The 27,363-nt window shown below is 34.4% G+C and overlaps 2 protein-coding genes across 2 annotated transcripts in view; one reads left to right on the forward strand and one right to left on the reverse strand.

Annotated features, from left to right (window-relative positions):
• LOC106129811 (RNA helicase aquarius) overlaps positions 1-27,363 on the forward strand; it is a 41,558-nt gene that overhangs the window by 8,958 nt on the left and 5,237 nt on the right. Inside the window, exons 7-19 of the mRNA XM_013328494.2 lie at positions 12,913-13,026; positions 15,946-16,049; positions 16,472-16,583; positions 16,913-17,126; positions 17,864-17,912; positions 19,105-19,340; positions 21,541-21,758; positions 22,517-22,686; positions 22,937-23,068; positions 23,513-23,650; positions 24,558-24,649; positions 25,806-26,004; positions 27,029-27,212. Of these exons, the coding sequence (XP_013183948.2) occupies positions 12,913-13,026; positions 15,946-16,049; positions 16,472-16,583; positions 16,913-17,126; positions 17,864-17,912; positions 19,105-19,340; positions 21,541-21,758; positions 22,517-22,686; positions 22,937-23,068; positions 23,513-23,650; positions 24,558-24,649; positions 25,806-26,004; positions 27,029-27,212 (1,962 nt within the window). The remainder of the gene's footprint in view (positions 1-12,912; positions 13,027-15,945; positions 16,050-16,471; positions 16,584-16,912; positions 17,127-17,863; positions 17,913-19,104; positions 19,341-21,540; positions 21,759-22,516; positions 22,687-22,936; positions 23,069-23,512; positions 23,651-24,557; positions 24,650-25,805; positions 26,005-27,028; positions 27,213-27,363) is intronic.
• LOC106129837 (G-protein coupled receptor Mth2) lies at positions 298-11,692 on the reverse strand. The gene is made up of 9 exons (XM_013328531.2): positions 11,524-11,692; positions 4,647-4,876; positions 4,108-4,296; positions 3,760-3,875; positions 3,478-3,556; positions 2,583-2,746; positions 2,133-2,277; positions 1,701-1,793; positions 298-1,386 (listed from the first exon to the last, which is right to left on the reverse strand). The coding sequence occupies exons 1-9, from the start codon at positions 11,527-11,529 to the stop codon at positions 1,179-1,181; spliced, it is 1,230 nt and encodes a 409-aa protein (XP_013183985.1). The 5' UTR covers positions 11,530-11,692; the 3' UTR covers positions 298-1,178.

Here is a 27,363-nt window from a genome sequence, read left to right on the forward strand (position 1 = left end):
TCACGAGATTAAAAAATTCAATTGCCAGAAGCTAAATACATACGTACGTTATAAACGTACATATTCAAGTACAAATATGAAATCTATTTTCACCCAAATTTATTAGTAGACTTCAAATTAACCTTTTGCCCATTGGCTAGAAATAAGTACACTTATTCTTCTTCCTCAACACTTAATCTACTCTTTTCCTAAACCTACATTTTCTTCGTTGCGAAAATGAAAGAATTACAACTAATTTCTCATTTTACTAAGATTCATAGAGTTATTGTTGAAAGATTTAAATGAAACACACTGAGCTATAAAGAAAATCTATTTAATGTTTTATTTTCATGACATGCTTAGGAACATAATTGTTTAAAAATAGATTCACTAAAACTAGTATGGTATTTACACTACAGTAAATGCTATACTACAGATTAGACTGGAATGCACAATTAAATAACAATTCGATAAAAATAGAAAATTTATGTTTCTATGACTAAAAACAAAAGATTTGAATAAAGACAAACATACATTCATCGCTTTTCTCACTTTTTTTTTAAAACAAAGAATGTTATGATTTCTTTTGCGTGATTTGGTTTTTTCTAAATTGTACAAAATACATAATTCATGAAAAAAATAATATTACTATTCTTTCTCCGTGCTTATCAATATTGCTTAAAAATGGTGATCTGGTTTATTAGTAATTGTACTTCAAAAAAGAAATAAGAATAACAATATTATGGCACAACTTATTATATATAAATATTATATTAATTATACATGCACAATGTGTTATACACATTACTAACACTATCAAAACAGTAACATTTTTTGTTATTTCAATATTATTGTCATTTAATTGAATCAGTTCAATTATATTAGTAATAAGATATTACCTATTAATTATTAATATTAAATAAAAACATACATGTACCCTGCTCTTTAAATTTTGAGATTCTTAAATTAACTTTTTTGGTATTCGACATAATATTTTATGTAAATATAATAATTGTTTGTAATAATTAATTCACTATTCATTATGTATACTTTAAGGCAGGGGTGGATTTCTTTCCACCGATATTCGAACCTTAGGAATAAAATTTAAATCAAATATTTTTATCATACCGCCTATCATAATTTTTTTTTCAAAGACGGATGCATGGAGTGGCTTTAAAATTATGACAGAAAAAAGATAGTTAATTTAGCCTAACTTCAACAGTCTCATCAGGCAGTATAAGTTGGTCATCAGAGTCGTCGTGAGGACTCAGCATGTTCGCCAGCTTGCTCGTAACTGGCAGGCAACAACGCTGGCCAGCCAGACCTTTCATGGCGCGCCTTCTTAGGACCACAAGCAGTACGAATATTACGAATCCTTGGAGACAGTTGAAAGTGTCCATGATTTTCCTAGAAAAGTTAATAAAAAATTAAAAGCTATATAAACGGAATATGAATTAAATATTTATTGATAACTATAATGAAATCGCACAAATAGCCACCCTCAGTCTTTAGTTAGTGAAAATTTGTTTAAGTCGAGATGAGACAAACTTTATCTCGAATGTACCTATATACCTACGAATACAGCTGATAGAATAATAAATGGCTGATAGGCGAAGCAAACTATACTACTCGATTATGTTTTCATTGATATCTAAACTGTCAGAACACAAGTAGTATACAGAATATAGTACTATTACAAAAAATAATCAATGTTGTTTTACCAAACAATGTGGTCCTCGCCGTGTGCGAAACTTGCTATTTCGAATATCCATGAGATACCCATCACAAGAAACAGTTTCAAGGAAAGAAGGAACCTGTAAATAGAATGAATGTAAAATTATGCAAAAAATTACTTACCCGAAAAAAAATTCTTATATTTGCTACTATCATAAACGTACACAGACATATAAATTTTTTAATGACAATCAAATGTATTGGTTTTGGATTGGGATTTTTAGGCGATGGGTTGTAGCCTAGCACAATCTCTGAATTTAAACCCATTTGGCTAAACGTGGCCTTCTTGTCTTTTGTCTTTTGGCTCTGTCAACTGTGATAGATATGCTAATATCTTAAAAAGTAAACAAAGCCTATATGATCTAAGGAGCCAACAATGTCGAAAAGTATTCATATAGAACCTAAAAATGGAAACTAACTTGTATTTGATGATGTTCAGTTTGTTGGCCTCGTATTTCCTCGTGGTAGTCCACAGGCTGCGGGAAGACATGATGAACAGAGCAATGTTGGCGGCAACCAGGACGGCTATCGGCCCGTAGAAGAACAACCACGTCTCTGTACGACCTGGAAATAGATGTAAACGGGATTTGCGTTATTTTTGTGTAAGAAAAGTAGATTTCTGAGCAAGCCTAAGCAAAGCTTTAAACAAAAACACTTCGCATAGTTTATTTTTGGTGGCGTAAAGGTTCATGTTCGTCCATTATTAAGCTCTTTATAGTCTCTATTGGTGAAGCTACCTTCTCGGTAAGAACTAAGATATCTTTCGCCCTAGCAACCAGAGTTCCTAAATTTTAAACATTTGACAACAGTCTTCTTTTTATTTCACCAATAATTAGTAATTTACGGCTTGAAAAGAAGAAATTCCTTACCGGCAAACCAACAGCTCCCTTTCCCAAAGTCAGGTTTTAGGTGACCCCCCTCCACGAAGTTGGTGATGAGACTGATGGTGAGGAACGTCAGGGTCCCGCCCCAAGCGTAGCAGCTGTAGATGAAGTATTGCTTCTTCTCTGTGTTCCTCAAGTAGGCAGCATCCCTGTGGAGCGATAACGAAAAACGAGTTATTGATCGATGTGAAATGGCACGCTAAAATTTTGTTTGCCTACTTGAATCACTACATATTATAAAATTTCCGGGTATTTTACTCTGTTTGTATGTATGCGCTAATATCGGAAAAACTTAGACAGATTTTGTTTCTATTTGAAATGTTTGAAAGAGGGTTTTCAGAGAGAGGTTTATACATATTTTTAATTTGTCAGAATGTTACCCCTGCGAAGCGAGGGGTCTCTAGTAAATAAGTATTATAAAGAAGTAAAGTTAGTAACTTTGATTGTTTGTTTGTAAGGGCTTATCTTCGGAAACAATGAAATGATCATGAAAATTCTTTTACAGTTAAAAAGATACATTATCTGTGGGTGTTGTAGGCTATGAATACTACGGTAAACTACTTACCCGTGTAAAGCCGCGGCGGACCGCTAGTAAAGAATCAATACAAAAATGCTACGTAAAACGCATTTTCTACTTAAATTTAGACGCCCTTAATCGTTGAGTGATTAATTCAGAAAGTAACATCTAGCAATTTTTTAACTTGCATTGTATGAACATAATAACACATGCACATATTAATTTAGTTAAGTAAGAGTAAAATATACGCTCTATCTATAACGACCTACGATGCGACCTAACCATGATAAATATAAAATTAAAAATGAAGTAGATACATAGTCCAGCTTATTAAGTATAGTAATAATTAGAAGTAAAACTTACTGCACGGTTCTATAAACATTTATACAAATGACGTTCATCCAGAAAAAAGTAGCCATCATCCATGTGTATATGAAGAAACCTGGAATATAAGATAAAATACTTATTATAACTTCTGATGCAGAAACAATTTTTGGATATTGCTGTGGTTTTCAGTAACGTCGAATTCAAATGTCTATTACTGCCTTTAAATGTCACAGAGGCGACTTACCTTATAATGAAAACATCAACAAATTATGCATAAAAAATGATAATCAGAAATTTAATAAAATATGAATTACTAACCGGTTGTAGTACATAAAGCGCCTGTAATCCAACGGCTGAGTTGCAGCGAGCCCAGGCAAAGGAAACCGATGGCCATGCTGATGCACATACACATGTAGCAGAGGCCTTGTAAATCTCTGAAATATAATAAGAACAAATAAATCCCAAGTTCTTAGTATTTCGGTAAAAACTACGAAATTGTTATATGAAATTGCATTTTAGTTTATTATAAAAAAAGTTCGGCCAGTTTACTCAATTCCGGCTATACCTACTTAGGCCATTCTAGATAGAAGCGATTAAAGCAAATTTGGCAGCCAAATATAGAATTAAACCACCAGGATCTTTAATTTAAAGAGTGTAGTCACTTACCTCAGCTCGGGAACGTAGCCATATACTACCACAGTTGCCAAAAGAAAGAAGACAGATATAATTGTGAGAATTCCACTCGTCTCAAATTCTGCGTCTCGATTTGAGACTTTCTCAAAGCACACCAATGCGACGCGCACTAAACCCATTGAAGGGTCACTAACATTTCGAGACATATTTGCAACGCAATATCTGAAAATATAATCATACAGTCAGGCAAAAAGCTGTCGCTTCAACTTATATACTATAGTTCATAAGAATTATGTCAATGAAAATAGATATATAAATAATAAATCTGTCAATTCAGGTCTACCTTTATAATGAATAAGAATCTTAGTATACTGTACATTATCTGCTCATAGATGAAAAAATTACTTGTGATTTTCTTATCTTGAAATTATGTATTTGGAAAACGGAGTAGTAAAAAAAAATATTATGACGAGTAGTGCAAGCCGCACCTAAAATATCATTCGTTCAGTCCTCCAAACAATAATTATGGGAATAATTTTATGATTTAAAAATATGTATTGCTAAAAACTTACTGTGACGTGTCTTCCACGAACACATATCCTGGCGTGTCCAATGTTGATACCTTATCACCGATCGTAACTATATCCCTTAGAACCATCATGCCCTCGGTACATTGCAGGGTTGTCTTCTTAGCTTTCTCTTTTCCGCACCATCCGCCTTTGACGACAAGAGATCCATCAGGACAGCACAGGTTGGCGGAATATGCTACTCCACAGCAAATTACCAGTAAAAGAAGTGTTTCCTAGAAAATAAACAATTTTCGATTGTTAGAAGTATGCAGGGATCATGGCACGTGAAAATGTAGTTTCTGCCAACCCCGCGGCGTAGCACGGACGTGATTTTATATACATATGTAAAATGTAAAATCAATCATATACCTACATAAATAAAATCACGTCTCTTTTTCGTTCTAGTTGTATAAAAAAGGACATCAATACATTAAATATTGTTGTCATGTGACGTAATTTTTTAGCTACCTTAAGCCTAATTATATCATTGTAATATTGACTCAGTTGACTCTATAGGTATACCCATAATCTATGTTGATAAAAACTATTCTACTTGTCTCTGTTCTTTCTGTATAAATATGTTATTCATTGGCGTTTCGGATTCAACGATATCGTTATCATTATACGGAAGTCTGTTATGACTCATTAGACGTGGGTTTGAAAACCGAGTGAGCCGTTATTTTAAAAATCTGTTTGGTATATATAATTAAATCTGGAATATAATTATTGTCCGCTTAGCTCTTTCATAATTTTATCTTCATTAAAACACCCTTAGCAGCTTGTGATCTTGTACCTATGCCAAAAATTAAGTAAAAGCTCCCTGGAAAAAGCATCTTACTTAAGCATGTCTTGTTTCTTGTCTTGAATAAAGAAATTTTTTATGCTTAATGCTAATTAATGATAAGATAATTATTTTGATGCTAAAACTCTTTCGGTTCATAGAGTCATGATAATTATATTCTGTGCACGTAACTTTTAGGGGTTTTTGTCAATTTGCGATACATTATATATCTACCATAAATGGATTTAAAAAATAAATTTCCACTCGCTGATTATATTGAACTAATGACTCGCGCGGTCATCGAAAGTTGATGCGTTTATTGAACTCACAACGTACTAGTAATCAATGTTTAAATATTCATGTAGGTAAATAGATGCAACATGATTGCATGCATGCTTAATCAGAATAATACATGCACTTTGATATATAAGTAGAAGATTATGCAAAACCAAGTAAGTCTTACTTCGGTTTTATGCACAACATCAACTGCAAAATTTAAATTGATTCTCCTTTAATTTTATGAATATTTAAGTGTGTGGTTGGAGATAGATTTAGGTAATTTAACTCACGCTGTTACTTGTAATGAGATGATTGGAATAGGTTAAATGTGGACTCATTTAACTTATCCCAACATTCTCATGCGAGTGGAACCCCAGGAAGCTAGCCAAGTGGCGCATATCAATTATCATAGCTCTATGATTTATTCATATATATTCAGTTTACAAAATGAAATTAAATCAATGATATCGATTCATCGTATCGCATAAATCGATCAGAGAGAATTAGGTCAATCGACAATTAGAACGTCAGGACTTTAATGATATGTAAAGGGGCTAATTTGGTTAGTGCGAGGTAGGTCAAAGCCACGACATACGAACACGGGATGACTTCATCTTAATTTTGTAAACAAATCAAAGCATGCGATTAAGTTTATCAAAGTAAATAAGTGCAGAATACAGTATATAATGTCATGGAATTGTTAGTTTTAGATAAATTTATCAGGACAGTTTTACCAATGAAAACTTTTATTTAATATTTTTTAGCACTATCTTCTTTCTCTTTAATCATTCAACAAAAAGATGATCGTAGATATAAACTCACATTTACTCGACCTACTCAGTCGGATAATTATTGGACCACTAATTTTGAAGTGATGTGTCATAGGCATTAGTAGTTGAGATTGCTTGCGATATTATTAAAAAAAATAAAAGATAGCAACTGGCACCTCATCCCAAATCAATTTTTTATATTCCTTACCGTATTGATTTATTTTATATTCCTTACCGTATTGATTGTATTTAGGACACATATGTACATTTTTTTTCTACGGCAAATCTCCATTTTATTGAATATGCTTACCTTTGTCATAAGCTATCGTGGTGTTTAATCTAGTTTTAAAATTGAATTTGTAGAATCGTGGGACAATTAAACATTCGTATTCTTATCTAGAATTCTAAGGGAAATAGTGTCATTATTCTGAAGTCATACAAAATTCAAGTTTGTAAATAGCGTTTTTATGACACATGGCATTATTTAAATTATGATTATAATATAGTCATAATGTTCTGGTAGATCAAGGATTTACCTATATCTTTTAAACATTAAAGAGACAGGTGTATTATATATATTTCATGGAATTGATTGTAAATGCATAAGTAGGTACTTTGTGGGTTATCAAAGAATAATTCATAGCATATTATGACTTGTAGTATATGCAACTCGAATCTGTGTCATAGTATCGAATATAACATACGAATACAGTATCGATTTATCTTTCATAATGATAGAATTGAAATACCTCCACGTCACGTGATGTAATAAATGTCCTTTTTACATATTTTCCAAGCCATATTCTATCACTGTCTTTAATCCAAATTAACGCAACCAAATAAGTTATCAATGCAGTTTTTTAACGTACAATAATACTTATTGTGGTTTGCTGATAAAAAAACAATATCTTGTTCACATTCATAATACATATTATATACATCTTTTTTGACCTTAAATTTGACCTGACGTGATTAAAAACTGCAAGACGTTTAAATGAATTCACGTTTTTTGGATAAAGTAGTCTAGTTATAAGTAATCGTTGGTAAGATAACTCTAAACCAACGAACTTACATCAAATGAATCGTAAATATTGTACAAAAAGAAATATCCAGGGATCATTGCAAATAGAAATTTAGTCGGGTTTGGGAGACAGAGAAACAGAGACTTAATCTCTATATACTTGCCACGATTCATATCACTTGTATGTATATAATAAAGTAGTTTATGTCATACAAAGTAAGTGTTAATAAATATTTCTTACTTTAACCAGTAAATTAAAACGAATCAGACTTACAAATGGTTACCAGGCAAAATCAGTATTTTTTACCACCAACAAGACTATAACACGCTTAAAGGTGACCACTGGTTCAATAACCTTTGGCTCTAACTACCTCGTCATGGTCAAAGACGCAAATATATATGTACAAATTTATGTTAAAGACAAAGAATAAAACCTGTTGCGACCCACTTAAGCGTAAGGGAATAAAGGCTTATTTTGGAATGCCAACACGATTCAGATGATAACAGGAAACTATTATTGAGTTTCATAATTACCCAACAACATTGTGTTATTTTAACTACGTTTACTAGGAAAACGTATTGATTTTTATCATTTGATAAACAGGGTTTCTCCCAATCCGTAAAATCAAAACATTAGTGCTGAACCACGTGTAACTGTCAGTCAGTAACAAATGAAAAAAACAAGATACAAATAGAGAATTCTTCCTATACAGGTAACTGGTCTGCAAAATGTCAAAAAAAAATTGAAATCATAATTTATGCCAAATGGCCTTTGGTGGATTAAACAAATACAGGTTTGTTGTTTTTGAGTAACTTATTTAGATATCGGAATAAATAACATAGATTTTTTTAAGCATAAGTTGCAGATGACGTTTTAAATAGATAGTCGCAGCATGATTGGTTCCTTTTTTGAAGTCGGAGGTCAAAGATCAATCAAACTTGATGTTTTGGTTTACTAATTGATGTTTTATTCATATGTATGATGTATGTATTGATAACATTCGCAAAATGTTATTATTTTTATCAGAAACGGCCACCACTGTTGACTGTTAAAAATACAGAATTTATGTTTGGTACGAGATATCTGAACTGAGATCTTTTTTATTTTAACATAACATCTCGTAGATCCAATGTTACGGAACTGGTTAATTTTAACGTAATTTATTCATTGCAAGCGCGTTGGTCCAGCCGAGCCCACCCAGTAGTGGTTGCGTTTACATCTAAGCCAGTTTTCTAAATAGGAGCAGCGACAGGTTTCAGATGAAATCAAAACAAACCCGAGCTATAGAATGCTGACTTGTCAAGTGTACTATGGAATAACTGTATTCCTACGTATTTAAGTAAGTATATCTCGTTACTCGGAGGTCGATTCAACAACTTCCTGGCGTTTGGCTCGGATACGTCTTCTCTTGAGAGGAAATAGGGTTCCTAGTTTCGATTCCCAGCGTGTTAAAAGATTGATGTTAGAAATTATTCGTTTTTGTCTGTGATAAACGAATAGGTATTTCGATGCAGTTCTTTTTTTTCAATCATAAGCCCCCTTGTCAAAATAGTGTGGTGGGGTAGGTACGGAAATTCCCGCTGGAGCACCTGTACCATTAGTCAGAACCGTTGATGGTACAATAGTACTGATCTATTTCACTAGTACAACTATAAAACAATTTCATTTCAGCATCCTTCTTAGTGAGATATTTTAAGGATTAAAATCCTTGTTTCCTGTAAAAAATATTGGAGATAAAAGCTTGAAAGTCAGGATTATTTTTATTTTATCTGAGATTCTTGTTGTCTAATAATTACGGCCTAATACAATATATCTGTGAGAGTTTTATAAACAACGCATTAATGATATTATCAACTTGAGTTTACACATGTAAAGTGACTCAAATTACATTGTTGGTATAGATGTTATCCCTGTTTGACCTCACAAGTGTAATGGGTACAAGTCATAATAAGATAAAGATTATGTTCTATTTAAAGTTGATACTATTTCCACAATTTTTTTCATAAGTCTACTTACGGCGTACAACAAACGTAGATAGTGTCTACAAAGGGTTGGCCGGGCCTGGAACGTGATATAGATCATGCACTGTGTAATTTATTTTTACTTTAAACCAAATGTATGCAACGTGTCACATTTCTGAAAATCACTTAATCAATTTTTAAGAAATTTGGTATAGTGATCGTCTAGATTTTCAGGAGTATCTACTTCCTCTGTGCTTCTACGCCACGCAACCGAAGCCCTGGGCAAGATTCTATTTTTGTATAATGATAGCACGAAATTATCTTAAGTTACTCAAAAAGAGGCTTATTTAATTCGTTTTATTGCACAGTAGTCCGATTACACAGTAACAGAGGCCCACACTTTTTCGTTAATTAACAGAACCTGATGGTGTTTCTATTAATGTGTTTGGTTTTATATTATTAAAATTTCTATATGTTTAGTTGTAAAATAATCTCATACCAGAACAGAGCACTGTTTTATGACAGACAAACAGATAAATATATTTAATAGATGGGAGATGGGACGATGCATTACTATGTTGTTACTACGTCACGTGTGATAGCTTATCATGTGTTGTGGTCATAGAATATGATAACTAGTTGTTTTATTATAAACTAACCCTTTTCCCGGAACATATAGTTTATGTGAGAATTTCCTGTTATTTAATTAGCTTGCCACTCTTTAAGGTCTGGTAATTTTTTTTAACAAAAATCTGCATAGAATTATACTAAATTCATGAATTGCTTCTAAATATGTATAAAACTTAACAAAATTTTGATTGGCTTTTTTCAATAGTGTGATTATATTTGTAACTTGATTTAAACATATATTCAAAAACAGTAACTATTGTGGACAATCTTTTTAGGTCTTAGCTTTAGTCAAAAAACATACAACTACATTGTATTGCAGTTTCCATACATATAATAAAACTGTAACTTAACTTTGTATGTACATTGAAGATATTAAAAAAAAATATAAGGGGTCTTTTTAGGGTCAATAGAAGCCAAAACAATTTTTTTATAATTTTTGTCTGTCTGTCTGTATGTTTGTACGCGCATCACGCAAAATCTACCAAACGAATCTGAACGAAATTCGGCACAGATATAGTTAGTAACCTGGATTAGAATCAAGGCTACTTTTTATCCTGAAATTATATCTGAAATATGGTGCAAGTTTATATGGATCTTCGTCATTTTTTTTGGAATTGAAAAAAAAAATTTGTTTTGAAAATACCATTTATCGAGGACGGCTTTGGACATCACGCTGCAACTATAAGAAGCAAAGAAATAATGGAAAATGTGAAAATAACGGGGAAAATTATTCATCCTTGAGGGCTTCAATGATACCCAAAATAACTGTTCCACGCGGACGAAGTTGCACAGAAGGGCACAGCTAGTTAGTTAATATATGTGAAGTAAAGATTGTGATTAAAGCATGCACACACATATCCGCCACTTAATACGCGCTTCTCTCTCGCTATCTCTTTCCTCTTTCTTCTCCTGGCCTTCAGGAAGACCATATATACATATAATCACGTCTATATTCCTTGAGCGGTAGACAGAACCAACAGTCTTGAAAAAGATTGAAGGGCCATGTTCAGCTGTAGGGCTTAATGATGGAATGATATTAAAATAGTGACATGTTGCTAGCCCGTCGCCTACAAGAAGAATGCCAAATTTATTATTCTGGAAGTACTCTAATACTTCTGCTTCCTGTGCTCCCTAAGGAACATACATGGAGTATTGATCCCTTCGCCCAGCAGGTTAAGCTGTGTGTAGTGTGTCAGACGTTCAGTAACGGAAGTATTTCATAAAATACAAGCATTTTATGTAAAACCAGGTATTAATGCAGTAACGAGGGTAGGTAAAAACGCATGGATTAAATTGAAATTATTAATATTTTATTTAATTAATATCGCCAATTTTTAAACCTAATATCAAATATAAGACAAAAATATTATCTAAATGACAACAAAACAGGAAGCAATTGCATAAAAACCGCTTTCATTTCTATATTACCGAACTCACCTTCATATTTTCGCAAACTTTTAACTACCGAGCACTGATACACTAATCACAAAAATAACAGTCCAATTACATTTATTTGTCGATAATTATTATACAAATATTTACAAATTTACGAATATAAAGCGAGGCGTGCGTATCTCTTGGCGTGAATGCCATATGTGGTTGTTGTGTCGCCGTGTGGTAGGCTCAGCCGCGGAAGCCGGTTCTCTTTAGCGATGAGAAGTCCATCCCTTTCTACTGGCGGGTATTTTAGTATTTCTAATCAAATACGAAAACAACACACGATCGTGTTTACTAGCGGTTACTTTAAGGTACCCACTTTAGGATACATGAAACAAGTGACAGTTTCAAACTTTGTGATTCATATCGTACGATATTTGGTCATTGACATTAGAGATATAAATAAAATCGTTGGTTATGATGAAACGGGCACAGTTCTCTACGTTTGTGCATGTATATTTTCTGTCGCTAATTGTCGGATGTAAATTAAGATAACGTTTCATAAATAATTTGTATGTACATATTGCCCGATTAAAGAAAATATTTTCTTTTTTTTATATAACATTGTGCACTATTTTTCAAACATTTTACGATTAGTGGAACTGAAAAGATCTTAAGAATGCACAAATCACTTTAATTACATAAACAATATTACGATAACATCGGATAATTAATGTCGCCGTATTTATTGAACAATATTATTTAACAGACAAGTTTCATCTATACTGACTGCTTGAAGTTTTAATTTAAACAATAACATAACCTGCTAAGGTAGATAAGTTTGTTAAAAATAAACAACAAAGAATAACGAATGACTTGCACAATGAACATTTATATATTCTTTATACAAAACAATGGAGGTATCTTATATCTTGATTTTTGGCCATGACCCAAGTTCTCTTTACAATATGCAAATATAGGTTTTCACGTCATTTAAAAGAGTATATTGTAAGAGACCCTTTTATGGCTAAGTATATTAAATGAATAGTTTCGAAAATGCAACTCACATGAATGCACGTGATTAAGCGAAGCCTGAAAGTTATTTACCAATTTATGGAACCCATTAACTTACATACATACATACATATGGTCACGTCTATATCCCTTGCGGGGTAGACAGAGGCAACAGTCTTGAAAAGACTGAATGGCCACGTTCAGCTATTTGGCTTAATGATAGAATTGAGATTCAAATAGTGACAGGTTGCTGGCCCATCGCCTAAAAAGAATCCCAAATTGTAAGCCCATCCCTTAGTCACCTTTTACGACATCCATGGGAAAGAGATGGAGTGGTCTTATTCTTTTTTGTATTGGTGCCGGGTACCACACGGCACGTATGAGTGTGTGGTTATTCTTTTTTTATTTATAATACAATCACTTTATCTCTTTCAGCTGCTGCAGATGCTGAAATTTTACGCCAATTTCGAGATCAGTGACGAGACTGGTGACCCGATGACTGATCGGGATATGACCCTACAACACTATTCCAGGATTACTTCCTTACAGGTATTTTTTTTTTTTTTGGAAATATTGGTTTTGTTTAAGCGATTAAATGTCGTGGTATCGAGACTCGCTAAAAATAATCGTTCTTATACTAGAGCCTTCGCACGGGTAGCATTTATAGATAGATATATAAATCTTCCTCAGAAAACCTCATTTACAACATTTCAAAAAGGAACAACTTTCCAATATTAGCGCATATATAAGTTAAATGTTACTTATATTTGGGTTTCGGCAGTTTTAGTGCCATCTATCGTTACCGACATACAATTAAATATTATCACTATATACCTATGTAAATTTATTCGTGCTGATTTTATGTATACAGAATAGAAAAATATAGACTAATTTTCAGAATAGGATTCCTGATATTACTTAAAAACGTCAACAACACTTAACTAAAAAAATCTATTAATCGCTTCCAAAGCGCAAGTGTAAAAAAACGGAGGAACAAGTTTAAAGCTTTTGTTTAAAACGACATCTATACGTATTGCTCAAAAAATAAACTATACTAATAATATCCTTCTTTAACGCCATCTAATAACTGTTCGCCGCAAAATAAATTAAGCCTCCGAAGACCTATTTCGACCAAGATCGATCTATAAACACACACAATAATTTTAATCTGTGTTACTAGATGGCAGTAGTGTCTAGAAACTAGTAAATAGGTTTTTTAACCGACTTCTTTTGTTTTGTATGTTAATTATTGTCATCCTTCTGTGATTACTAGTTTCAAAGGATAATGTAATCTGACTTCGGTGGTGTTATAAATTATTCATCTAATGAGTCCGTCATGCCTTAATCTTTAATATCACAGAACAGATTATGCATGACACTATGAAATCACTAAGCCTGACGCATAATCCAGTATGACCACTCATTGAATTTGTTTATGTCACTCAACCTACAGCCTTGGCCAAAAGTTTTAGGCACCCTTTAAAAATACACAATGCATGTTTACTATTGAAACAATGAATAAATACTTATCTTTAATGTATTGTCAGGGTCATAAAACGTTACCTGGCACATTAGGTGGCATATTTTGAGGTCATGAAAAACCCTGGTCACCGAAAACAAAAGATTTCAGTTTCTTGTAATCTCATCAGTGATTATATGACCAGTTGTGTTCAAGACTTCAACTAGTGAACGAGCTGTAATTTTTTTTGAGCGACAAATTGACATCATATTAATTCTAAAATGCCCAAAAAAAGTAAAATTACTATTGAAAATCGAGTGAAAATTGAACTTTTACACGAACAAGGGCGATCCCAGAAAGAAATCGCAAAGTTGGTGAAATGTTCGCGTTGCGCTGTACAGTCTGCCATCAAACGGTTTGCCGAGACCGGTACCCATGACGACAAACCACGAGCAGGCCGAAAACGTATGACTACGGATCGCGAAGATAGAAAATTGGTTCGAGAGTCACTGAAAAATAGGAAAAAAACTTCATCCGCGCTTGCTGCTGCCTTGTCAGATGAAGCTGGAAAGTCAATAAGTTCGCGAACCGACAGAAGAAGACTCGGGGAAGCAGGCCTAAAAGGGTGCAAAGCCAGGAAGAAGCCTAGGCTGTCAGAAACTAATTAAAAGAAGCGCCTAGAATAGCTTTACAGTACCAAAATTTCACAGAGGAAGATTGGGCTAATGTGGTGTAGTCTGATGAATCTAACTTTAAGGTGAGTCAATTCTAGTAGTTTTCTTATAATTAAGAACGTTTCCTTTTTAGTTCCACTCTTATAATACAAATTATAATCAATTTCCTAATTGGTGTTGTTTTTTCTTCAACCAGGTTTTTGGGACACCGGGTGTGACCTTTGTGAGGCGACGTATGGGCACAGAATACCATGCAGATTGCGTTGTAGCTACTGGCAAGCACGGCGGAGGTAGCATTATGATCTGGGGCTGCATGGCTGCCGATGGCGTTGGTGAAATGTTTGTTTGCGAATGTCGTATGAACAGTGAAAAATGCATCCAAGTACTCGAAACGTCTCTAATGCCATCGCTAACAAGCATTTACGGTGACACCAACCTAGACGCTGTCATTTTTCAGCAAGACAACGCACCGTGTCATAAGTCAAGGACTGTGATGCGCTGGTTTCTTGAAAATAATATTGAGGTATTGGATTGGCCGGCGCAGCCTCTAGACCTCAACCCAATTGAGCATCTTTGGGGTATTTTAAAGCAGAGGATCAAGGAGCATAGTATTTCATCAAAAACTGCATTAAAAATGCATTAGTTCAAGAATGGCACAGTATTTCTAGGAATGAGTGTACAAAGTTAGTACGCAGCATGCCGGCTCGAATCAGTGCTGTAATAAAATCTAAAGGTGGACCTACTAGATTATAAGCTTTTCTTGTTTATATTAACCTAATTTTTAAGAAATAAATAAATATAGAAAATAAAAGTAGTTTTACTTCATTATTTTAATAAAAGTTGGGGGTGCCTAAGACTTTTGGCCAAGGCTGTATCTGGGGATGACTCGCTATGCTGCCTCTGTCGGGTTCGGGTAAAAAGGGAAGACCGACGAAAACTGACTTTCTTAACGTCGCGAAAGATTATATGCGTGCCAATGGCAATAGAACTCAAGACGCGGTGGACCGGAAGAAACACAGAACGACACGTCTGTCACCCTTTCCATCATGTCTCCTATCTCGGGTCTGCTGGAAGAGATTTCTTTTGAAATAAGCAGAACCTTTGTAATTTTGTTTCTTGTGTTTATCAGTCTCGATGTTTTCTGTGTACATAAGCTAGTAAATAAATAAATAAACGATTATATAACTATCTCCAATTAAACTAAGGTTTTAGAATGGTGTAAATTCATCTTCAATCAGGAAACTTATTTATTTCTAAAATAAAAACTTATTAAAGTAAAAAAGTAAATATATGAACATCAAATTTTTCATATTTACTTATTTTTATTGTTCTCAGAAAGCGGCCTTTGCGAAATTCCCCGATTTGCGGCTTTTTGCCCTGGCTAACGTAGCTAGCGTTGATACCAGGGAATCGTTACAGAAGCATTTTGGAAATCTCAGGTAAGGTGTTCAGAAATATACTTACAAAATGTAAGACACGTTTAGTCGCGTGAGAAGAATATGACTACATGTCGAGCCCATATAAACCAACGTTTTTAGTTCAGGCTTTTCTCCCACCGTACCTAAAAATTTTCCTTGGGTCTCTCAGGCAAAAAAATTTACTATTTTATTGGCTTTACTCCGGCTAGAGATTCCAGCTAGGCATAAAAAAATCTATTTTCTTTTTGCAAATATTACCAGACTGCATCTTCATTTCTAATCCTTTTTTCTTATAGTCCTTGAATTGCCTTTATTGATAACTCAAATACAATCAAAAGTTATAAAAGTTTTTTTAAGTAATAGACCGCAATAAGTCCCATAACTTTACAATATGAGGTCCACATATTTAATCTATTAAAATAATTCTTTTATTATTTCAACAGCGACAAGGCGCTGCGTGCGATCGCAACTTATTTGAATCTCGTGCCCGCTGAAGGAAAAGAACAAGAGGCACCATGGCACAGGGTGGACAAACAATTCCTGAAAGAATTACTGGTTCGTATTCTTCTTTTAATACAATGTCACAACTACTACACACCAAAAAGCCGATGGATTAGCAATGTGTCAATATCTCTCTCTTCTCTTACTCTTACTTCCTTAGCAGAAAAAGCAAATAGAGACTGAAAAAAGATATCCTTTAACCAAATCATATGAAGGTTATGGTTAAATTAATTTCGTATATTGCACCACTTTATTATTTCATGGTAAAGTCACTGTCATTACTACTAAAATTAGCTTTGATGTTAACCTTAGCCACATCAACGGTGCAATTGAACAAAAACATGTTATGGATAGAAAATATCATTAATAAATATTTGTTCCAGATATCCCGCCACGAACGCCGCATATCCCAATTAGAAGAGTTGAATTCTATGCCTCTTTACCCCACGGAGGAGGTTATATGGGACGAGAACGTGGTCCCAACGGAGATTTACAGCGGGGAGAACTGTCTGGCACTGCCCAAACTGAACCTGCAGTTCTTGACCCTGCACGATTACCTACTGAGGAACTTCAATCTCTTCCGGCTTGAGAGTACATGTAAGTATACGCCTATAATTGTTAACGTGGTCCCAACGGAGATTTACAGCCGCAAAAACTGCCTTGCACTGCCCGAACTGAACCTGCAGTTCTTGACCGAGAAACTTCTTTCTCGGCTTGAGAATACACGTAAATCCTGGTATGCTTCAATTGAAAAATGCTCAAAAAATATAACTTACTTGGAGAACCAATTTAAAATAATAATTCCTCCAAACCTATTAAAAAAGTCATCTTTCACTGGAATTCTCTTTCTCATTTTGGCGCGTTCCCAGTTGCACCCTCCTCAATTAGGCTTCGAGGCCTGGGGTCCGCTTTTCTACTTTTTCTCTTGCCACGTTTCGCTGAAATTCTATTTATTATAATTGACACGTTCCAAAAATATAGATTCACCTACTTACTTAATTTGATAAAGCTCACAGTAAAGATAAAATTAATAGGTACAGGATTCCACTCAGATACATTTAAAATACAAAGACCTATTGTAGTTATTTAATATTGACCTCACATATCATATTTAGCTGGTCAAATGGAGGGTTATTGAGTGTGCGTACAATTAAGATCACTTCAAAGATCACCCAAGAAAGGAGACCGAGGTCCGTGACCATAAACCTGCAATGATCTATTAGTAGCAGGTGAACAAAATAATACGAATTAAAATATAAGAAAAGAAAGAACAATAACTGCCAATGTATTAAATCAATATGTCTAAACCATGTCTGAACTATATTTGTTCTCAGATGAAATACGTCAAGATATTGAAGATGCCGTGTACCGGCTCGCTCCGTGGTAAGTAGGACATATTTTTGAACTAACAATGATTTAATTTTAATAGTAGACGATAATGAATTATTATAACTTCAAGGGATTAAGGAAATAAGCGCACATCGGTGGAAGCGCCCCGAAGCTAATATGAAATCAGTACATAAATACACTGTCGACCCTTAATTAATTATAGAAACGTCGTTATGAGAGCATGTGTGTGAATTTCTTGAAATACATTTTTTAGCTGATCCGAGCAGATAAATTGATGTGTGGGTGACGTTAAATTTATGGCTTTTTGTATATGGCACTAAATTTGCGAGGGCGAAACTTCAGGTAAACGCAAGTATTTACTTGCATAAGTATATAATACAAATATCAATTTTAGAGACAAACAAAGGTTTTATCAAGGACGCCTTGCACTCACACGTGCGTACTTATAATCTATTTGGAGACTGCATTTGTTATGAATGGATGCTATTCAGTTACAAACTCGATAATGCAAATATCATGATTTATTGTTATACTTGAGAAAGAAGCATTAAGAGGATATACCAGTTAACATTTCTTTGTACAAAAATATACTTCTGCTTTCGTCATGTTAAGTTTTAGAAAAAACCATAACTTTATCATATTCTTGGTGATCATACGTTGTATTTTTAATACAGTGTTTTTATTGTTTTTAATGAATTAGGAAGAAATGTGAACACCAGACCATACATGCAATATAATATTTATTGAAAATTAAAAAAAAAAAGTATTTTCTGGTAATTTAATGTTTTGTTTAAATAATTTATTCAAAAACATGTTAAATAACAGTAACATTACAGAACCGGACTACATAAACCTCGCTGGGTTTATCTGGGTTTCTTTGAGTAGTTAAAAACTCTTAAGTTAGAACATACATTTTTAATTGCATATTTTTTTTTTACATTTGACATATACAAATCCTGCAAATCGGTAGGAAGTGTATTCAGATACAAGGTATGAACCAACTCATATCCCATTCTCTTATGTTGTTAAAGACATAGTCCATGATATTGCCTCTTTAGAGCGATGATCTTAACACCACGTAATCTCTAAATATAGACTAACCTGCGCTTTACATTTGGGTCAATTTTCATAAGTTTAATAAACATTGTACACGTGTCTTACATATCACATAAATCGATCATGTGAAAACGTACACGAATTCGCTTTAAATTGATTTTATTTTCAGGCGCGCAGAAGATGATAGCGTCTTCTTCGGAGGTTGGGCTCGAATGGCCCACCCCATCAAGAGTTTCGCTGTCGTAGAAGTGGCCAAGCCCAATATTGGCGAGAAAGCACCCTCACGAGTAAGGGCTGACGTCACCGTTACTCTCAGTGTGAGAAATGAAATCAAACACGAATGGGAGAACTTAAGGAAGCATGATGTATGCTTCTTAATCACAGTGAGGCCGACTCAAGGCATAGGTAAGAAGTTACGAATAATTATACCAATGTTAGGTTTTACTTTAGCCGACCACTGCCATAGAAATCCCTTTTTTTAAGAGAATTGTGTGTACTTATTCATTTCATAATAGGCTTTTTGACTGTTTTTTAGAAATAGTTTAAAATTATTCTTTATGACATAATAAACACACTTTATTTATATTTCCGAGAAATACGCAGTAATTATAATAAAAAATGATATAATAAAGAATGAATTATAAAGGTTGAAATTTAAAAAGCGCGCCAAAAACGCTCTCATAGTAATGGCGGACGCTGTGTGACGTCGCGCGCAAGCAAACTGATGATTTTGATTATATTTCTCTCAATTTATCAAACAAAATTGTTTATAAATGGTGTGTAGTACCACAATGTACAAATACTTCAATAAAAAACTCCGCAAAAAGTGTTTGTGTCTGTTCCAACGAATCCAATAAGACGAAAGAAGTGGTTGCAGTTGGCTCGAAGAGATCCAAAGAGTATTTTATCGCATTCAAATGTTTTTATGTGTGAAGATCATTTTTATGAAAGTATGCTGGCAATATTTGAGTTATAGCAAACAATAAAACAAATAAAACATAACCTATAAAATAAAATTCTGCGAAATTTTTGCGTGAAATGGCATAAAGATCTAAATAAATAATTTCTTTAAATACTTACACAGATGTTTTTACATTCTTAAGTTCTGCACCATAGTAATCCGCGTTGTTTTTGAAGAAAAGTGCAACCATAATTGCGTCAATCTCAGGTAGGTTTGTGTTGTCGGCACGCACAAAATTTTTGTCCATTTTGAATACAAACATCAGGAATTTATTTCACTAAAGTAATAAAATGAAGCTGAAATAGTTCACTGTCACGAAATAGCTTAATATCTGGGATAAAACATTAATAACACACAAACTACACAGGAGGAGTTGACGTTTACTTGCATGTGACGTCACCGGAGTTGTAACCAATCACATGGCGTTTCGGTCGTTCAAAAGTTTTTAAAAAACACGTTCTGTTATATTATTATCTAATAGGATTACCTCAATTCGTACCACATTTTCAATTGTGTCAAATAGCCTATTTGTCACTAGTTTTATGGTCCGCTAAAAATTAAGCTCTAATTTCCTCTTGATATTACCTCCTCTATAATATATGTAATATTGAAATAAAGCTTTTAGTAATTTACATTCATATAATATATCCCTTGCGGCTTGTAAAGACAAAAAAAGACCACGTTCAACTGTATGGCTTAGTAATGAAATTGAGATTCAAATAGTACACAATGCTGGCACATCGCCTACAACCGTTTTTTACGACATCCATATGAAAGACATACATGGTATAAGATGCAATTAATCTAAGTCTACCAAGAAGGAGTCTATCACCCATAACATGGGGAACCTACCGTAGAAGACAGTTCATCAAATACCATGTAACATAAACTAATTCTTAATAAATTATTTCTTTTTCATTTTATTGTTGACCTGGTCAGAGTCAAAAAAGGAAGCCAAGTCGTCACTGCTTATATTAATCGATCGTTGTCATACATTCGGAACCTAAATGCAAAATGACGTGGTTTCTAATTTTTTTCTTATTTCCGGTTATGCTATTAATAACCAATGAATATTACGTCAAAATATTTTTGGCTAAACAGGCGATGATTATAGCATGTCCTGCGTAGTTTCTCACTTGACTATTAGTCTCTAATTAAAAAAAAAAATACCGGCATTATCTGTGTTACATTGCATCAAAAACAGCACGATCATTTTTAATTTAGTACTATGGCTATAATGTGGCACCAAATAAATTTAACAAAGGCATGAGTATCAAAATAAGTTCTGCAATGAATCTATGAATACACACTTGCCAACATATTTTGGCTATCATATCTCAATCGCCTTATAAGAATTTTAACCACTGCCATAATACGTTTACCATATTAGAAAAGGAAACAGAACCTTGGCACTGAGTCACAAAGTCCTTTTAATATTCCTGCTCTGTCGAATATGGACAATATCCTTTGACAGAATACTCTGTTATTCTGATATTCTTCTTCTTCTGATATGATTCTGTTGTGTTAAATATACGAGTCTAATAACGGCTTCTTTTTTTTCATGTACGTTACACGTATTGAGTTTTTTTAAAAATTGATCAATATTTTTTAATTTGAGCTTGAAATATTGTTTCTTTTACACAGGCACGAAATATGACTATAGAAAGAGTATGGTGGAACAAGCTGGTATAATTTACGTGCGAGGTTGCGAAGTGGAGGGGATGTTGGACGCAGCTGGGAGGGTAATAGAAGAGGGTCCCGAACCGAAGCCCGAGCTAGACGGAGATTCTAGAACATTCCGGTTACTGCTAGATCCTAACCAGTATAGGCTGGATTTGGATCGCGCTAGTAAAGGAAATGAGGTAATTCGTTAATTTCTTGAGATTGCTTACTCATGGAATCCTTAATTTAGCTGTCATCAATGAGTTCTTGTCGTTGGCATTTCCAATCCAATAAGAAGCTGTTTTTGTTTATTTATCGTGACTCATAATCAATGAATTCATATGCTATTATATGAGTATTTATTTTATGTGTGTGATTCACGTCTTGTATTTAAATGTAAACTTAAAAATATCTTTTTTTTTATGGAAACTTTGTTTTTTCTTCTTTACCTGGTGCATCTTCTCTTACCAGGGATCGGTATGTTTGTTTTGAGTAGCGTTTCGTTCTGTTCTTAAAAGTGATTCTGTGTCCGTTTTGAAGAGCGTTACGTTCTGTTCTTTGAAGGGGCGCTAGCCTCAATGGGGTTAAGCGCTTAGGTAGATTGTAGCTTGTAGCATTTTAACAAATACTAATACATAAGAGATAACTCAAATTTAATTAATTAATTGATGTATAAAATGACGTGAATAAGTGCCTGCGAAGGCCTTTTTTCTAAATAAATATTATAATTTAATATAGATGTTTCTACATAACTTTATTCTCAAATCTATAAATAGTATGTGAACGAAACTTGCAAAATTATGATGCGTCCTATACTCGTAACTTTAACTAACAAGACCTTTTAAAATCTCACATTTTGCATAGATCATTATACTTAAATCGACATGTCGGAATTCTTTCACAAATCTATTATAAACAGGACGTATATACTTAAATCCACATGTATATTTCTAACCAGGATGTGTACGAAACATTCAACATCGTGATGCGGCGTAAGCCAAAAGAGAACAATTTCAAAGCGGTCTTGGAGACGATCAGAGAGCTGATGAACACAGAGTGTGTGGTCCCCGAGTGGCTCCACGACATCGTGCTGGGATACGGAGACCCGGGACAGGCTCACTATACCAGGTATACATTGAATTCATTCTAGGTATTCATCATCTTCAGTTTGGTCCAAAGGTTCGACGGGCAGAGAATGCCTTGTGGCATTAAGTCTACCTGTTGTACATTTTACGAGCATGAAGTTTAAATAAAATAAAAAAGGAAAATAAAATCTTTCTAGCACAAGTCCCGGTTGTGTCCTCACATTAATATAGAGGAGCCCGATGTGCACCTATCTATCATTGTAAAATATAAAATATATCGTTTGTTTGTTCAGAATGCCGAACGAGATATCGACTCTGGATTTCAACGATACATTCTTGGATATGGAGCATTTGCGAAACAGCTTTCCCGGCTACGAGATCAAAGTGAAGACTGACGACCCGCGCAAACTCGTGCGACCATATAAGTAAGTAAAATCGAAGGACTTGAAAACATGACTCAACTTACTTGAACTAAGACTGACCATAAAACAATAATAATGTAATAAAACAACTTTATGTAGAAAATAGATGGCCAAGTTTGTGTTGAACACGAACAATGTCATGTAATGTTTGCTTCCATCATATTAAAAGCCGCCTTTTTTTCGACCTCTAGTTTTGTATGGTATTAATTATACAAAATTTTAATTTCATAAGTATATTTTAAAAGTTTGCTGATAGCTTGCGTATATACAATACATCAACAAAGTCGACACAACTTTAGTAATATAGAAAAATAATACATTTGAACTGAACATTATTTAGCATTATAGTCGTACCACATTATTATATGTGCACATTTAAATGGACAACATAGCTCGGGTGAAAATAACACAGTGCTTCAGACTACTAACCGAACATTTTATTGACAGGGTTACATTCGAAAATGTACTACGGAAACAGCAGCTTGGCGACCAAGCCATGGAGGAAGATGATGAAAAGAAATCCATCGTCGTGGAACCACACGTGCAGCCCAAGAGAGGCCCTTACTTGTATAACGAGCCTAAAAAGTAAGTTGACGATACTTTCAGTAAAAAATACATACATACATATGGTCACGTCTATATCCCTTGCGGGGTAGACAGAGCCAACAGTCTTGAAAAGACTGATAGGCCACGCGAGGGAAAGAGATGGAGTGGTCCTATTCTTTTTTGTACTGGTGCCGGGAACCACACGGCACTCAGAAATAAATCAACAAACAATTTCCTTATGTATTATTTAAATTAAACCGATTTGGTATAACGTTTAGATTAAAAGCCAAAAAAAGTTTTAAATAAAAAAATTGTAAGTAGTAAGATCACATTTATTTCTTTCAAGGAATAACGAAAAAACCGGATCGATTTATTGAATCTAACTGAAATAAGATTAGAGCATATTACAGCATGGATATGATAAGGATGAAAATCTTATACTGCTGCACTCATGAATTGAAGTTCCTCGAATATTTTTACCTGCGCGGATCGTTTTCATGTTAGCATAACAATTCCTGGAAGCAAAAACAGTTTAGTCTAGAAATAGATGTAGCTAATTCTTCAATTGCGTTTCGTACGAAATGTTGATGGATATTTACGATCCTACCGATAAAATATATTTTTAGCAGGAATGATAAATGATTTAAAGCGACGGGCTAGCACCCCGTCAATATCTTTTCTATCATAAAGCCAAACAGGTGAACGTGGCCTTTTGGTCTTTTCGCGACTGTTGGCTCTGTTTTCTCCGCAAGGTATATAGACGTGATTATACGTATGATATATGATATATAAATATACATATAAGAAAATACACAAAAAGCATTTTATCCAAACTTTCATTTACAAATTTAAAATATCGACTCATACATTTATCACGTCTCTGCCCCTTTCGTGGTAAAAATAGATTTTTATTTCTTCGTATTACAAATGTTTATTTTTACCACAGGAACAACATACTTTTCACCCCGACGCAAGTGGAGGCCATCCGCTCTGGAATGCAACCGGGACTCACGCTGGTCGTCGGGCCACCGGGAACAGGTTTGTACAAATCGCGCTTTATTCAGAAATAAACTTCGTATTGCTTTAGGAAGTTTATCTGCTTTGCCTTATTACATTATAATAATGATCTTCCACCTGGCGTTAATTCCTGTACATATTAATACTGGAGAGAAGCCCGTGGTAACTTCTAATTCAACTGAAACTAATTAAGAAATATTATTTCAATATTTATGTGTATTTTTGTAATAAAGAAAAATAATTTTGATTCCCAATTTTCATGAAATAATTTTTCAGTCTCAGTCAGTTTCAGTTGTCTCTAAAAATAGTTGACCTTGCTATCTGTACTAAAATGCTTTAGGTTCAAGCTATAAATAGTTGACCCTGACCATTGTTTCACCAATCTTAAATGCACAAGTCGTAGTAACTCGTATTGTTCGCCTTCATGTTCAATCGTAATGTTTAAGGGAAAGGCAAATAAACTTGGGATTCTTCTTGTAGGCGACCTGTCTCTTTTGAATCCTTATTCTGTCATCAAGCCAAGCAGCGGAACGTGGTTTTTACAACTGTGTCTGTGTGTGCTCTGTCTACCCGGCAGGGATATAGACGTGATTATATGTATGTATGTTCACCTTTAGTGCATAAACATCGAGATCATCTAAGACGCATAATTGACCATTTGTTTTATAAAGGCTATTTTGCAGTTAAGATAAAATTGTCCTTCCAATATCTAATTCATACAAATATTACAAAACTATTGCATAAGTGCGTCAACAGTTTATAATTAAAGTTAAAAGACTTGTGATTAGGACTGAGAAACGGGAGTTAACCAAACGCACAGTCAAAATTACGTATTGTTGCGCTGAAAAGCATCTACTGTTTTTACAAAGATTGTACGAAACATTAATGGATCCAAAAATTTCCTACCGATCCCAATCAAAATTAAAGTTTGGGATTTGCGAGGGTCCTGTATTCTTTTGTAGGTGGCGCTTAATTAGTATAGGTCTAAAAGATAGTATAGGTGGCCCATTATACATCATATAAATTCGCGCGTGTAGATGCCGTTAAATGCTGCGGATAAAGGTAGCTATAAAATATAGTATCGTTGAGTTAGTATCTCGTTACAGATGTTTCAAAATGACTTTGAAGCTAACTCAGTCTGTGTAATTTGTCATGTATAATATATTTATTAATCCAGGTAAAACCGACGTGGCCGTGCAGATAATATCGAACCTGTACCACAATTTCCCGTGGCAGCGCACCCTGGTGGTGACGCACAGCAACCAGGCTCTCAACCAGCTGTTCGAGAAGGTCGCCGAGCTGGACGTGGACGAGCGACATCTGCTGCGACTCGGCCATGGCGAGGAGGCTCTGCAGACTGACAAGGATTTCTCTAGGTATGTCGTGATCCAGAAGGTTTTTATAGGTTCGATGTACCGCCCTTGGAGAGGAGCCGGGATCCATCTTTGATCGTAATCAAGTTGTGCGTCGATTGTTGCTGTCCCTGTGGGAAATCAACGCCTGTAGACAGCAAACTGAGTATTACATGTATTTTTGCTATAGGTATCTAACAGAATCCTTGAATTCTTTCTTCTTTGTGAACCGGGAATGGGCCGGGTCATATGGGATACACCCTACCCTCACCAACAGCAAGAGCAAATAAGGCTTCGACTACGTTTTATTTTTTAACAGCTGTTAAAAAAGGTAGTTCTCAGTTTGACCTGTGTTTAAGTTTCGATTATCTTGCGTTTCGTTGAACCGATTTTGTTGCGGTTTGTTACACTTAGGAGGTTTTAGAAATTGAACATTATTCATAAAAAGGATATCGATTGAAGGCGGTTCTTTTTTAACAAAGGTAATTCTTATGAGCATGTTGATGCTTCGTGTTGATACTTCTTGTGTAAAATCACAAAATTACACAAAATCGTTTTGCGACCGACTTCGATAACGTCCTGCCCTACATGCAAGTAGAAATAATGAGATAATATTTGCTATTTGATATTATTTGGTGAATACCATCGTCTGACTGTTATATTCCGTTCTCAACATTCCTTATACAGATATCATTGTTGTTTACTGTCACCGTTTTATTTACGACATTAGACGTACATGGACACGTATACGTAACTTACCATAATAAAGATGATGTGATTTCAATTAATAAAATTTAATAGCGAGCCAAAGCTATAAATCTTTTATAGATGATTTTGCTCACGGATTTTTCTGATACCTGTGGCTCTCGCAAATAAACATATTATTAAAACAAGTTTATCGGTTTGCGATTTGTCTATTAATTTTGTGCAAAACTTTACTTTTCGTTTGGTCTGTAAAAAATATTGCTATATGCATATTAAATCTATACGAATAAGTCCTTAATGGGACAAAAACCCGTGTTCATTCACTAATGATATGTTAATACAGGTACGGTCGCGTTAACTACGTACTAGCAAAACGATTGGAGTTACTAGAACTGGTGGGACGTCTTCAGGCCACGCTGGAGGCCGGCGGCGACGCGGGCGCGACCTGCGAGTTGGCACACCACTTCCATGTGTATCACGTTAGACCAAGATGGAAGGCTTTCTTGGACAAGTGTGCTCAGGATCAGGTAAATTATTGAGGATTTTATAGCTAGTACTGGTGTGGCATCGTAAAACCACTTTGTGGCGTTTAAGAATTAAGTTCAACTTTAACAATATTAGGGCTCCATAATAAAATTTTAAAATGAAATCATAAGTTAAAAGCTTGCTGCGCGCGTA

This window comes from Amyelois transitella, chromosome 18, assembly GCF_032362555.1.
Source record: "Amyelois transitella isolate CPQ chromosome 18, ilAmyTran1.1, whole genome shotgun sequence".
Classification (NCBI taxonomy): Eukaryota; Metazoa; Arthropoda; class Insecta; order Lepidoptera; family Pyralidae; genus Amyelois; species Amyelois transitella.